This window comes from Acanthochromis polyacanthus, chromosome 4 (genome assembly GCF_021347895.1).
Source record: "Acanthochromis polyacanthus isolate Apoly-LR-REF ecotype Palm Island chromosome 4, KAUST_Apoly_ChrSc, whole genome shotgun sequence".
Taxonomy (NCBI): domain Eukaryota; kingdom Metazoa; phylum Chordata; class Actinopteri; family Pomacentridae; genus Acanthochromis; species Acanthochromis polyacanthus.
Genome location: NC_067116.1, coordinates 124,157 through 137,780, shown reverse-complemented (window position 1 = coordinate 137,780; position 13,624 = coordinate 124,157). Strand labels below are relative to the sequence as shown.

General features: G+C 38.6%; 2 protein-coding genes and 1 long non-coding RNA gene across 3 annotated transcripts in view; 2 read left to right on the top strand and 1 right to left on the bottom strand.

The window, feature by feature from the left end:
* The window catches only part of LOC127533707 (NLR family CARD domain-containing protein 3-like), a 258,303-nt gene that overhangs the window by 193,192 nt on the left and 51,487 nt on the right, over positions 1-13,624 (top strand). The window lies entirely within an intron of this gene.
* LOC127533572 (uncharacterized) lies at positions 909-3,726 on the top strand. Its single transcript, XR_007941331.1, has 2 exons — positions 909-1,736; positions 2,107-3,726. It is a non-coding gene; the product is annotated as an uncharacterized LOC127533572 (long non-coding RNA).
* LOC127533565 (zinc finger protein 239-like) lies at positions 9,258-12,834 on the bottom strand. Its single transcript, XM_051946881.1, has 2 exons — positions 12,538-12,834; positions 9,258-11,662 (listed from the first exon to the last, which is right to left on the bottom strand). The coding sequence occupies exons 1-2, from the start codon at positions 12,740-12,742 to the stop codon at positions 10,596-10,598; spliced, it is 1,272 nt and encodes a 423-aa protein (XP_051802841.1). The 5' UTR covers positions 12,743-12,834; the 3' UTR covers positions 9,258-10,595.

Here is a 13,624-nt window from a genome sequence, read left to right as displayed (position 1 = left end):
TGCTTTGCTTTTCACGGTGATGGACAGATTTTACTACCCAATATTCTAAAACTACCGTGCAGAAAGCTGAAAACTATGGGCCTGTGAAAATAGTTTTGTTGACATTGTGAGTGTGCTGTTGACACATTTCTAGGTTTCTAATGACAAAGCTGCTAGCATGTCTGCAGATTCTTGATCTTGTTTCAGCCTCATGTTCAACTACATGGAATTGAGACTTTTAGGATAATTTTTTTCATGACTGCTCTTCCATCACTGCCTCTGTTTTTATCTTTGTCTTTTGCTACAGAAATGTAAACACAGCAATGGAATGAGATGTGGGACCTCTGAGGTGGATAAGGATGGTTCGGCAACAACAGCAAAAAGAGATAAATCACTCAGTTGTGAGCAATGTGGCAAGACTTTCATCACAGCAACAAAGCTAAGAATTCACAAACGTATTCACACTGTGGAGAAACCATTCAGGTGTGATCAGTGTGGAAAGGCTTTTACTAAGAAGAGTGATTTAAAAAGACATCAACTCGTTCACAGTGGAGTTAAACCATTCAAGCTGTGATCAGTGTGGAAAGGCTTTTACTGACAGAAGTAATCTAGCAAAACATCAACTCATTCACAGTGGAGTGAAACCATTCAGCTGTGATCAGTGTGGACAGGGTTTTACTCACAGAATAATCTAGCAAAACATCAACTCATTCACAGTGGAGTTAAACCATTCACCTGTGATCAGTGTGGAAAGGCTTTTACTCGGAGGAGTCATTTAAAAAGACATCAACTCATTCACAGTGGAGTTAAACCATTCAACTGTGATCAGTGGTGGAAAGGCTTTTACTCGCGTGCTCTCTTTGAATCCCATCAACTCATTCACAGTAGAGTGAAATTGTTTGGGCTGTGATCAGTGTGGAAAGGCTTTACTCACGTGCTCTCTTTGAAATCCCACCAACTCATTCACAGTGGAGTTAAACCATTCAGCTGTGATCAGTGTGGAAAGGCTTTTACTCACAAGAGTACATTCAAAACTCATCAACTCATTCACAGTGGAGTTAAACCATTCAGCTGTGATCAGTGTGGAAAGGCTTTTACTCACGTGCTCTCTTTGAAATCCCACCAACTCATTCACAGTGGAGTTAAACCATTCAGCTGTGATCAGTGTGGAAAGGCTTTTACTCACAAGTGTACATTAAAAACTCATCAACTCATTCACAGTGGAGTTAAACCATTCAGCTGTGATCAGTGTGGAAAGGCTTTTACTCAGAAGAGTACGTTAAAAATCATCAACTCATTCACAGTGGAGTTAAACCATTCAACTGCGATCAGTGTGTGAAAACCTTTACTCAACATGAACAGTTGTCGATCCATCAATGCCCCATTCTGGTAGAAAGCGGTACCACTGTGACTCCTGTGAAAAAACTTTCAGCTCCCAACAGACCTTAAAATATCACCAACGCATCCACACTGGACATGATGTGTACGTATGTGATCACTGTGGCAAACCATTTCTATTGTACTCACAGTTAAAAGCTCATGAAGTGACCCACACTGGGGTTAAACCATACATTTGTGACCAGTGTGGGAAACGCTACAGCTACACTGCATGCCTCAAAGTTCACCAACGTGTCCACACTGGGGAGAGACCATACAGATGTGACAAGTGTAAGAAGACTTTTACAACTTTGGGTTCCCTGAAACGACACCAGCAGATCCACACCAGAAAGAAAGCATTCAATCAGTGTCACAGTGAGGTATGTAAAGACTGGTCTCAGTCACAGTGTACACACAATTATGTATTGAATAATTTTGGATATTGATGCAAAATAGTTTTAAAACTGTTTTGAACAACTGTGGTCAGTTGAATTCTGTTAACACATTATCAGCTATCGTTCAGTCTAATCTGTATTCGTTTTGACACAGAAATCTGGTCCAGGTTAATCTGGGGATGTAGGTTAGATTAGGAATTCTGATGTAATCAGACAATTGAATGTTAAATTCCAACAGGTAAAAGTGTCTTCAGATGTCATTTGGGGTGCTCTCTATCTCAGGCAAGGCATCAGTTCTTCAATGCTGCAGGAAACACTGACGTTCTCTGTGTTTGTGTGTTTGTTTTCCAAGCAGAATGGAACGGATGGACAAAACTCTCAGACTTGCCAGCACTCTGCCAATGGTGAACAGTGCTGCTTTGACCAGTCTGGACCAACGTCCAACCAACAAGGAACCCTACAACGACACCAGCGTATGCACACTGGACACAGACTGAACCCCTGCCAAGAAGATTTCTCCATGCAGGGTTCAGTAAAAGTTCATGAAGTCCTCCACAAACTTAAAGTCCTTGAGATCCGGCTTCACAGAATTCAGGTCTAATTTCTTATTTAGTGTCTTCGTTGCAAAATCCATTAAGAGGAAAGCTGTCTTTAACAGACGTGACTGTAAATTAATTAAACCCTTCAAAGTGGTTACTCAGTTAAATGAATTATCAGTGGTAGAGGGATAGACGTCTGGATGGAGGCAGTGAGCAGCAGGGTGAATTTCCTCAATTACCACCTTAATGGTTCCTCAGATCCCTCTGGGCTGCAGGAACCTGTTAGATGCAGAGCTGGTTTAGTGATTCTCTGATGATTAAGCATAATTAATTGAGGAGATTACTGGCCTTAGGATTCCTGTCTGTCAGTCTGTAAATATAAAAACATGAAGTGTTCTATGAAAAGTCCAATCTTTGAAAGCTGACATGCAGTTCAGAATCATTTCTTTGTAAATTAGCTGCATCCAGTCATTACCATGACACTGGCAGTGATTCTCTGATGGTTAATCATAATTTAGGAGATTACTGGCCTTAGGATTCCTATCTATCTATCTATCTATCTATCTATCTATCTATCTATCTATCTATCTATCTATCCATCTATCCATCTATCCATCTATCCATCTATCCATCTATCCATCTATCCATCCATCCATCCATCTATCCATCCATCCATCCATCTTTTCTCAGCTACAACATCTGCACCTCTGCTTCTGTGTGAAGTAGTCATTACAGGAGAGAAAGTGTAGAAAATCTGACAGATTTTGTCAAGTGGTCCAGAAAATCTGACTACCCCTACAACTTCTCTCCTGTAATGATAGTAATAAGTAATACATAGTTGATACTTCACACAGCAGTAGCAGAGGTGCAGATGTTGTAGCTGAGAAAGTTTGGAGGTTGCCACTTCTTGCATTCCAAAAATAGTAGGGGAGTCAGATTTTGTCAAGTGGCCCAGAAAAATCTGACTCCAGATTTTATTTCATATCATACAATCTGCACTTTTAACTCAACCTGCATATTTCTGTTAAAGTCCTAGTTTTGAAATGGTCTCTCTGTTCTTAATCTGCCATACTGTGATCATTTAGCCCCTTATTTTATTATTCTGTTCTTACAGACTGTAATTTACGAGTTTTTTTTTTTAAACTTGTGATTTGGTGTTTTAGCTGTTGTAGCAAATAATTTCCCAGGTGTGTGATAAATAAAGAATTTCAATTCTATTATACTGTTAACTGGCCCTATAAAAATAACAACAATAACAAATTACTTTATACTAAACTAGAACTATACTTATATTAAAGACTTTATACATAAATACCAGACATATTTTGATGCCATATCTTGCATTCTTAGGGGAGTCCGATTTTAAGTAAGGAGACATGAAGTTTGTATTTAGTTTTATGATTGTACTAAAATAAATGACTCTTGAAGACCTCAAAGTGATTCTTAATGCATTATTTCACAAATGTATTGGATGTCCAAAAACTTTTTTCCACTGCTGTATTTAACAACAATCTGATCTGCTGACGTTAGCAAGACAAACAAGTGAAGGTTTCAGGCTTTTATCTAGAATTGCTCTTGAGATAGTCATCTTCAAACAGCCTCAAATTTCAGTGTGACAAAATAAAAACGAGTGAAACTGCGTCTGCAGTCCACTGAAAAACCTCTAAGAAAGTGTCTGACATACTGAGCTAATATTTCATAGATAGCATTGTAAATCTCCACAGTTTATGATTTTAAAAAAACAAGTTTTTTTGGGAGATGGTCAATGATTTGAAACGGAGTTTGTCCCCTAGAGGACAAATGGCACAATCCCAGAATGAGGGTATGTATTGAAAAAATATCATCCAAAATCTGTCCAGAGTAGTGACTATAATTTGAATTTTAATACACTTAACCAAGTGCTATAGGTGGAAAAAAACATGTTTACACAGCATGATGTTGCTTTGTGATGTTCCAACTGACATGCTGATTTCAAAATGGAAGCATTTTAATTTCTAATGCTCTCATAGAAGATGACTGGTCAATAAATTTACTCCTGTGACTCTGATGTCATGCAGAGTCTTTATGCTATGATGTGGAAAGAGTGAAAGAAGACAGACTGGACATTTCTGAGTGAAACAGAACATGGCATGTACTGATTCATATAAAACAAGTGTAGTATTATCTTTAATCAAGCCTTACATAGTATTTACTAGCTGAAGTACTTCGGTTTTGAACACAAGAATTACTTGTCAAGACGACGTTGACTGGAGCTCTGCTACAGAAAGGCAGTTCATTTTCTGCTGGGGTTCATAACATACAAGATTTCTCAAATCTACAGAGATGTTTTTGATTTGAAATTAGAGTTACCTTAAATTAATAAATATATTTTTGATACTTTCCCTAAAAAGCTCTAAAAAAACTTCAGGTGTAGCTGCTGGAAAAGAGCCTGCAAGTCACATGGTGGGACATGTGAACATAGTTCAAGGAAGCAAGGCTGAGAGCAAGAGCCCAAACAGAGGAGGCAAAAGAAAAGGTCAAACTACAGGTATGTAGAACATGTTTTAATGTCAATCCAATTATGTCTGACTATTTGTTGAGTCAGTGAAAGTTATAGAGCAATGTTTGTATTATTTCAATACTGAGATATTGTTGCAGTGTCATTTGTCATTTGTTTCCATTTGGATGTATTGTACAGTTAGATTCTATTGAGTTTCCATACCACATTACATTGCTGTTAAGGTGTCTGAATCATTCAGTGAGGGTTTGGTCATGTACTACTATAAGGCCGTGCATAAAAAGAAAATCAAGCCTTTATTTAGCCACGCTCTGATTGGTTACAGAACGACGAAAGCGGAGTGAAGCGCGCACTTCTGGTCCTAAATGAAAGCGTTCCGGTAAGCAACATACAAAGTAAATCAGAAATCCAAACCGCTGCCGTGTAGCTGGAATGAAGTCTCCACGAGGCTATTCCAAAAGGCTGATCTGGCCCATGGCAGTGTTAAAGTATGAATGACATGACAGCTAGGGGAAAACTACGAGGGAGACTGAATCAACACTCATTCCAGTTTTCTCCTTTCATGTCAAACTTATTATTCAGTATATTTAGTCAAGTAAAAAACGCAGAATCACCCCAGGGAAGGAAACAGATCCATGTCACTGTCAGAATAAAACACTGCGCAGGAGAATTATTATGAAAACACACTGAGGACTTCGTCCCGATGAAATTGCAAAGGGAGGATTTATTTTCCCGTCTTTTCTTGTGATACTTGACAGAAGACATGACACCACCACGCTGTATCCACAAACATGTGACTGCAGCATCCATTTAACAAGCAACAAACGCATTTTGAATACGTTACAGATCAACGTAACGCCGGACCAATTACGTTTCTGTTGCACGTAACTGAAAATGCATTTTAGTTGTCTGAGAACGTAACTTTGTGGAGACAGGGTTGCTCATAGTGATGCTTGCTCTGTCAGGTATAATCACAGTCAAACATCCATCAGGTCCTCCTCAGTCTCTCACAGAGTTTCAGTTTATGTGGACGTTCCTGTTGGAACTCTGTCCTTCTACAGAGTCTCCTCTGACTCTCTGATCCACCTCCACACCTTCAACACCACATTCACTCATCCTCTCTATCCTGGATTCTGGTTCTTCAGTGTCTCTGTGCTGAGCTGAGTCTCCAGAGTCTCCTCTTGGTACAGAAACAGTGTTGAACAGATAGTTGAGTCTCTCCATGACTCTGTCCCTCACAAACATGTTTTCACATTCATGGATTAAATGTGTTTCTTTGTCAAATCCTTCTAAATGATTCCTTGTAAACTTGTTCCTCTTCAAAGATGGAAGTTGTGATTCTTCCAGGAGCCAAATGTGGTGTTTGCGTCTTTTTCCAGTCAAATGTTGAGAGTGAAAATCAGGATGTGGTGTTCCTCTGACGCTCACTTGAACTAAAAGCATTTGAGCTGCACAAAGTGTGAAATGAGAGAGGAAGCAGTGAATCTCCAAACTGCTGACAGACTTTCACACATTATTGTCCAGTGAAAATCAGCTTTTTGTGCAGCCACACTTGATCCTGATTTGAGTCTTTAAGTCCTGTTCTTGTGATGAAATGAGAACTAAAAATCCTGACTCTGAGTTCTTCATTACAAACACACATTATATCATCTGTTTATTAGGAATGACACCAGAGAGGACTATAACAAAGTTTTTATTGGCCCAAACAACAAAAAAGGACACAAGCAGATCTAAATCTGGACTGAACTCTCTCTGCTTCCCCCTGGAGGCTCCAAGGCTCGTCGTTCTTCAGGTGATCAGCCGGATGTGGCCACACCGTCTGCTCTCCCCCTCCAAATTACATAATGTGGGTGATTATTACTCTTCTTCTATGAAAGCATAGCAGCAGTTAGGAATCATGACGAGCCACTGAAATATTAATCAATAGTTATATTGATTAATTGTCTGATGATTTAATGGCTATTGCTATTTCCCTGTTGAAATATATTTTAATAAAGCATTATCCTGCAATTAAAATCAACAGATTGGAACTTCTATTTATCCCTATCACAATGGTTAGATATATATTTACAGAGAGGTTTGTTCATATATCATTTACAGTCTGATTTATGACACTTTATCCCCCTAAAAACAGACTGAAATGAACAAAATGAGACATAAAATGAAACAGAAAAACCTTAAACTGATGCAAAATGTCCAAAATGATACAAAAAATGATCTTAATGAGACACAAAATGTTCACAATAGAACAAAAATTTTAAAGGCACGAAAAATGAGGAGTAAAAACAATCCTAAAGACAAAAAGTGACCAAAGTTAGAGACAAAATGATGAAAATGAGCCTCAATGAGACACAAAATGACCAAATTCAACAAAAACAGCCTTTAAGTCACCAAAATGGAACAAAAACAACAAAAGAGATTAAAAATGACAACATTTTATCCACTAACACCCTAAGGATGCAAACTGATCAAAATAAGGCACAAAATGAGCAAATGTTAGCTTGTCAGTGTTGTGAAAACTTCAGTCTAACATGTCAGTGTGTAGTTTGATATCTGGAGCTGAGTTGCAGCTCGTTGTCTGGACTTCTGTCTTACCTGAATGTTTCCTATCTGGCTGAGGAGGCTTCATTTTTCTGTCACAGTCTTTGCTCACAATGTCTTCACAAGTTTCACACTTGAAATCTTCACCACAACTCTCCAATATCTCCAAGGTTTGTGTGTTAAACTGACTTTCTCAAGTGTTTCCATGTTTTTCTTCAGAATATGGAATGTGGTAACAGTTGTTAGTTCTTCTCTCTGACATCACAATGGACTTTTAAAAAATGCATTTACTGTCTTAGTACTTGTTCTCTGTGCAATGACAGTAAAGTTGGATCTAATCTAATCTATAAAATGACCAAAATGAGACACAAATGGACAAAATGTTTCAGTGGTGAGAAAAAGACCCAAACAGAGTCTACTGAACGGTCCAACAGTGTTATGGGACAGTTCAAATGGGACACAAAATGACCAAAATGGAACATAAAACATCCGACCAAGACAGAAAAATACCACAATGAGCCATAAAATTAGAAAAGGGACATCAAATGTGAAACAAAAAGATAAGTGTCCAAAATGGGACTAAAATTAAGCAAAAATTATGAAAATGAGACACAAAATGTAGAAAATGAAAAAACAACCTTAAAGTGATACAAAATGACTAAAATGAGAGATAAAATGAGCAATTCAGAGCAAAAATGAGATGAAAACTGAAACAGAAATGTCCACTGAGTCACAGAATGATGAAATAGACGTGAACTGACCAAAAGAACTAACAAGATGAACAATTTTAAATAGAAATAAACCAAAAAATGACCAAAATGAACCACAAAATGGTCAAAATTAAGGCACAAAATGACCAAAATGGAAGAAAAAAAAATAACATGAAAAGATGCAAAATGTTTAAAACCAGACAGAAAGATGTAAACTGACCAAAAAAAACACATAATGACACAAATGAGACACAAAATGATCTAGAAATCTTCTCTTATAGTCATGAAACATTCTGAGGGTTTTTACAGAGAGCTTTGTTCATAGATCATTTACAGTCTGATTTCTGACACTTTTTTTCCCCCTAAAAACAGACAGAAATGTACAAAATGATCCAAATGAGATGTTCATTTTGTGTCTCATTTTAGTCATTTTTGTTGCTAATTCTGGTCATGCATTTCTTTAAATAACTAATAATACTGTGGACTCATTATTTAAACTTGAGGTAAATTCTTAGCATACTCAACTGGAAAATACTTTTACTGATTTGCTGTTGTTTGAACCTTAGTGCTGTCTTCGGGTCAAAATGAACCAGGCCACCATGTTTAATAGCATAGAACGACCCCTAAATGACCTTTTTCAACTTGAAATTTGATCACTTTTCCTCAAGTGACCCCAACATTAGAAAAAGTGAAACATTGTTTTTGTTTATATTTTCATCAAAGCTGTACACCACCAGGGTACAAAGACTGTCTTCAGGTCATTTTTTACCTGGTGTCAGATAGAAAATTGACCCCCATGGAAAAGTGACCGAGGTTACAAAACATTAAATAACTAGCATAATACAGAGTGGGGTCAAGATTCTACACCCTGGCTACTTCTGGACTGTTGAGATTGTCATATTTGCAGATTTTCAAATTAATATGGACTAATCTGATATTGCTGAAGTCATGAGGGCAGTTTTCAGGTTTCAGTACCCAGCAGGTCAGAGATCAGATTTTTTTAGTCATCCAGGAGTAACAAGAAGGACTGTAAAACAAATACTGTGTGCTGCACGTGTGACAAATACAGTTGCAGTCTGTCCTCCATGTGTTAATTAGAGCTTAATATGTTCGGAATATTTTGCTTGAATCTGTTATTTTTTCTGTTCTTATGATTGATGTAGGTTATGCATCTTTCTGGTGGGAGCAATGACTCAAAAAATGAGGGAGTACTAGTATCTGGTAGTTGAGTTTTGTAGTTTTATATTCCATTGTACAGTATACAGTACACTGTTGTTTCCCTTCAAAAATGCATTTCAAGTTCATTTCTGCACATTTCTGGTACTTTATTAGGCTATAGAAGTATTATCTCTTGCAAAACAAGAAATGTTTACACCTATGCAGTACCTTTAGCAGCAATAATAGTGATAATAAACCTCTACTTAAAGAAAGAAAACAGTTACAGCATGAACAATGGTATAAAAACGAATGGTGTTCACTGATTAAATACAGTCTTTCTACCCTCTGAGGAAGCAAAAACAGGCATTCACAAAGTGTGTGATGCATGACAGGTTGTTTCTTCATGTAAAATAGATTTTTGGTTAAAAATTCCATTAAGCTGCTCTATTTTAGAGGCTCAGTGGAGGCAGGTCATTTCTGACCCCGAGGACAGGAGGAGTGTTCAGGACGTTCAGACAATACAAGGGTTCAATGTGCTGTATGACGACACAAAGAGATCCTACTAACAAATCACACAGATGACCTATGTGGTGACAATAGAAGAAATAAATAGCATAAGACCTTTATGTAACCAGCAGAAACTGCAGCACAGCTTCACCTGTTTTTAACATTTCTGGTTTTGACATTTGCAGGAGTGTATCAGCTACTACTAGTAAAACCACGTGTCTGTTGCTTGAAAACATAATAATGTTGGTTATGTCTTTGACATCTGACTCAGAGTTATTCTTGCTGGGGATCTTCAATGTTACATTAATTATGAAACAACTTGTAAATGTTCATCTGTTTAAATACATTCAAAACATTTCATGAAGCAGTCATGGAGCTGTAGACGTTTTATTACAACTTTATTTCATGTCCAGATCTCCTCTGCTGCAGTGACACATTCTGTTGTGTTCTACTGTCACAATGTCTCTGTATCTCGTTGCCTCCTTTTACTAGAAAGACAGCAAAGCTCAAGCTGAGTGGATTCCAGCAGTATGTTCACACCTGAACAGCCATGTTCTCTCAGCAGGATGTGAAAATGTTCCAAACAGCTTCACATTATCTCCAATCAGTGCTCTGCTGATGAAGGATGTCATGATAGCAGAAATGTAGCAGTCTGTACCAATACCATATCCATCCAGACATTCAGTTTGGTTCTTCTACCTGCTGCTCCACCACCACAGTCCAGACTCCATCTGGTCTAATCATCAAGGATTGCTTACATACTTCCTCACAGTTGTTGTTGAAGCACAGACTAAAGCTGCTTTAAATCTAAAACATCTACTTTTAACCTGTACCAATTCTTACATGTTGTTTCAAGCTTAGTTCTTCTTTATTTTTCACAGATGTTTCAGGATCATGACTTCTCAGCTGTGTGGATTCTCATGTGGGCTTTTAATTGATAACTATGTTTAAAGCTTTTTCCACAGGTTCCACAAGAATATGGCTTCTCACCTGTGTGACATCTCATGTGGACAGTCAAAGAGCGCCGTTGACTGAAGCTTTTTCCACAGGTTCCACAAGAATATGGCTTTACCATTTTGTGAACTGCCATGTGCCTATTATGTGCTGATGAACTAGAAAATCTTTTTCCACAAATGTTACAAACATATGGTTTCTCACCTGTGTGACATCTCATGTGGGCAGTCAAATGGGTCCGTCGAATAAAGCCTTTTTTACAGGTTCCACAAACATACGGCTTCTCACCTGTGTGATATTTCAAGTGTTCAGTCAAAGAGCTCCGCTGACTGAAGCTTTTTCCACAGGTTTCACAAGAATATGGCTTCTCACCTGTGTGGGTTCTGTGATGTTTGATTAAATTTGATTTACGACTAAAAGCTTTTCCACAGACCTCGCATGTTGCAGATTTTCTTGCCTTGTCATTATCACACTGTCTCGCTGATGTTGGAGCATTGTCTACATCATTACTGTGACTGTTGTTACTCTGATGTCTTGGTTTCAGCTCGATACATCTAGTTGATCCTGAGTCTACATCCTTGTTTCCTTCCTGATCTGGGCTCTCAGCTACACAAGAGATGTGAAACAGGAGCTGATCACTGTTTGGTTTTGGTTCACTGTGGTCACTTTCCTCATCAGCAGGAGTCACCTCAAAGGTATCAGTCTCCTGTTTCAATCCAATTAACTCTTCCTCCTGACTGGAGCAGAGTTCATCCTGTTCCACTTTAATTTGTGGTAACCCTGGGTTTGATTGGTCCAGACTGGTGCACAATTCTTCCTGTTCCATTTTAATTTGAGAAATCTCTGGGTTTGATTGGTCCTGACTGGTGCAGAGTTCCTCCTGCTGATCTTTAATCCGTAGAGGCTCTGGGTCCTCATGATCCACCATGGAGTTTCTCTCTTGGTCATGGGGCTGATGGTCAACAACAGTCTTCTCATTCTCACAGACATAAGACTGTGGGAGCTCTGGAGGAACAAAGAGACAAAAGATAATGGTTACTACTGTGATGATGAGAGAACACACATCTGTCACTTTGTCCAGGACTGGCTGTCTCCAACAAAATCAGCTCAACAGTCGAATGTTTGACGCAAAAAGAATATGATGCTTTATAATAGAAGTCTTTGAGCCATGAAACAGCAGCAGGAATGATACAAGCATCTCCAAATGACTGAACATTTCTATGAACACGTTGTTCCACAGTGGATACAGGATCACAAAGTTCTAATGGTAAACACCACTGGGTACTTTTCTACACACCACACAGACAGGTTTGATGGGGATCCATTAAAATCTGTCTGAATAAAGCTGCTGTCCTCTTCAGCCTTCAAACCTGTCAGGACATTTGGATTTTAATGTTATTCTTATTTTACTGCTGGTTACTGTACTGTTGATTTGACTCATGAGTGAAACCCAACATGTTAATAGTGGAATGCAGTTGAACACATTACTTCTATACTCTCTAACTCTGTATGTGCTCTTTCTTTAGATCTTGAATGATCTCTATACATGGAATTATGTCTCTGGACTGAAATGATGGAATGACTGAGTCCTCTGTCAGAGTTTTATTATTAAACTGTTTGATAACACAATGCAGTTGCTGTCAGTGTGGAGTAGTTCAGATAAACACTTCCAGCACCTCTGAACAGGAAACTTTGGTTCTTGCTTCCAGGGTCAATCAACACAACGATCACGTTTTTAAAACTCCACACAGCATCAACTAACAGACTCCATATTATGAGCCCATTCTCTCTTCCTCACAGTGTGTCTCAGTTCATCTCAACACTTCATGATGTTCTACATGCTAGAAGTGGAATTATTCACCATCAAAACACATACACACCTATGGGTTGTAAGGGGATGTGTGGTTTCCAGATGACATCCAGCAGTCTGCGCTGACGATCGATCTCCTCCTGGTACTGGACGATGGTTTTTTCAAACTCTGAGAATATTTCTCCAGCAGCAGCAGCTAGTCTGTCGCTGATCAACTCTCTCAGATACTCAACTGAACACATCGTTACTTTATCGCTCTGATATTTCTCATTCATACTATAATAAAGCCGTTTTATAGCTCAGTCCACACAGCAGTGAAGCAAACTCTACTCATGCTTCTTTGTTTACATCCGCCGGGTGTCACACTGTGAAGTTCCGGCAGAAACACTGAGTTACTTTTTCTTCCTCATTGAATTAGGCAGACGAGACGCATCATTGGCGTATTGCTGCCACCTACTGGATGTTACTCATAGTCCTTAGAGAATCCTCCATATTTTCTTATGCAGTCCTGTGGTCATGAGAAAGTTCAGAAGTTTCTTCACATTTGTCCACTCCTCCATGTTAAGTAGAAAACAAAGATTAAAAACAGTTCGTCCAGCTGCTCCTAGTCTCTCATGTTTCTTCTGTTGGCATGAGTAGAGCTTACACGAAAGAAGAACATTTCTCACAGTTTCTAGTTCACCTCACTCACAGTTCCTATCTCTGTGCTTCCCAATCAAAGCCAGTCCACTTTTCAGACTGCAGTGTCTGAGTCTTAGCCAGGTTAGAACGATTGAGTCTCTTCTTGCACCACTGAAGTGACTTCTTACTTTTCCCATTTTACCTTGAAGAGCAAAATCAGTCCCCCTCTTCTTTTGTTTCTTAACAAGTCAAAGCATTTCTTCCTCAGACTGACTTTAAAAGCACGTGTTTGGAGAGATTGATAGAGCTGGAATGAAAATGTTTTTGGGGAAATCAGCGGCTCCAGATGGACTTACAACCAACTTTGATCCGTTTTTCTGGGCTGATATTAGAGAATGACTGTTTGAAGCATTCAAAGAAGCTTTCAATCAATGAGTCACACTCATTTTAGTTCAGGTTCCACATTTAGCCCATTTTGATCTCAAGTGGGCCGGACCGCTTTTTACTACAGGATCAAAACCACAAAAGTCAGATTC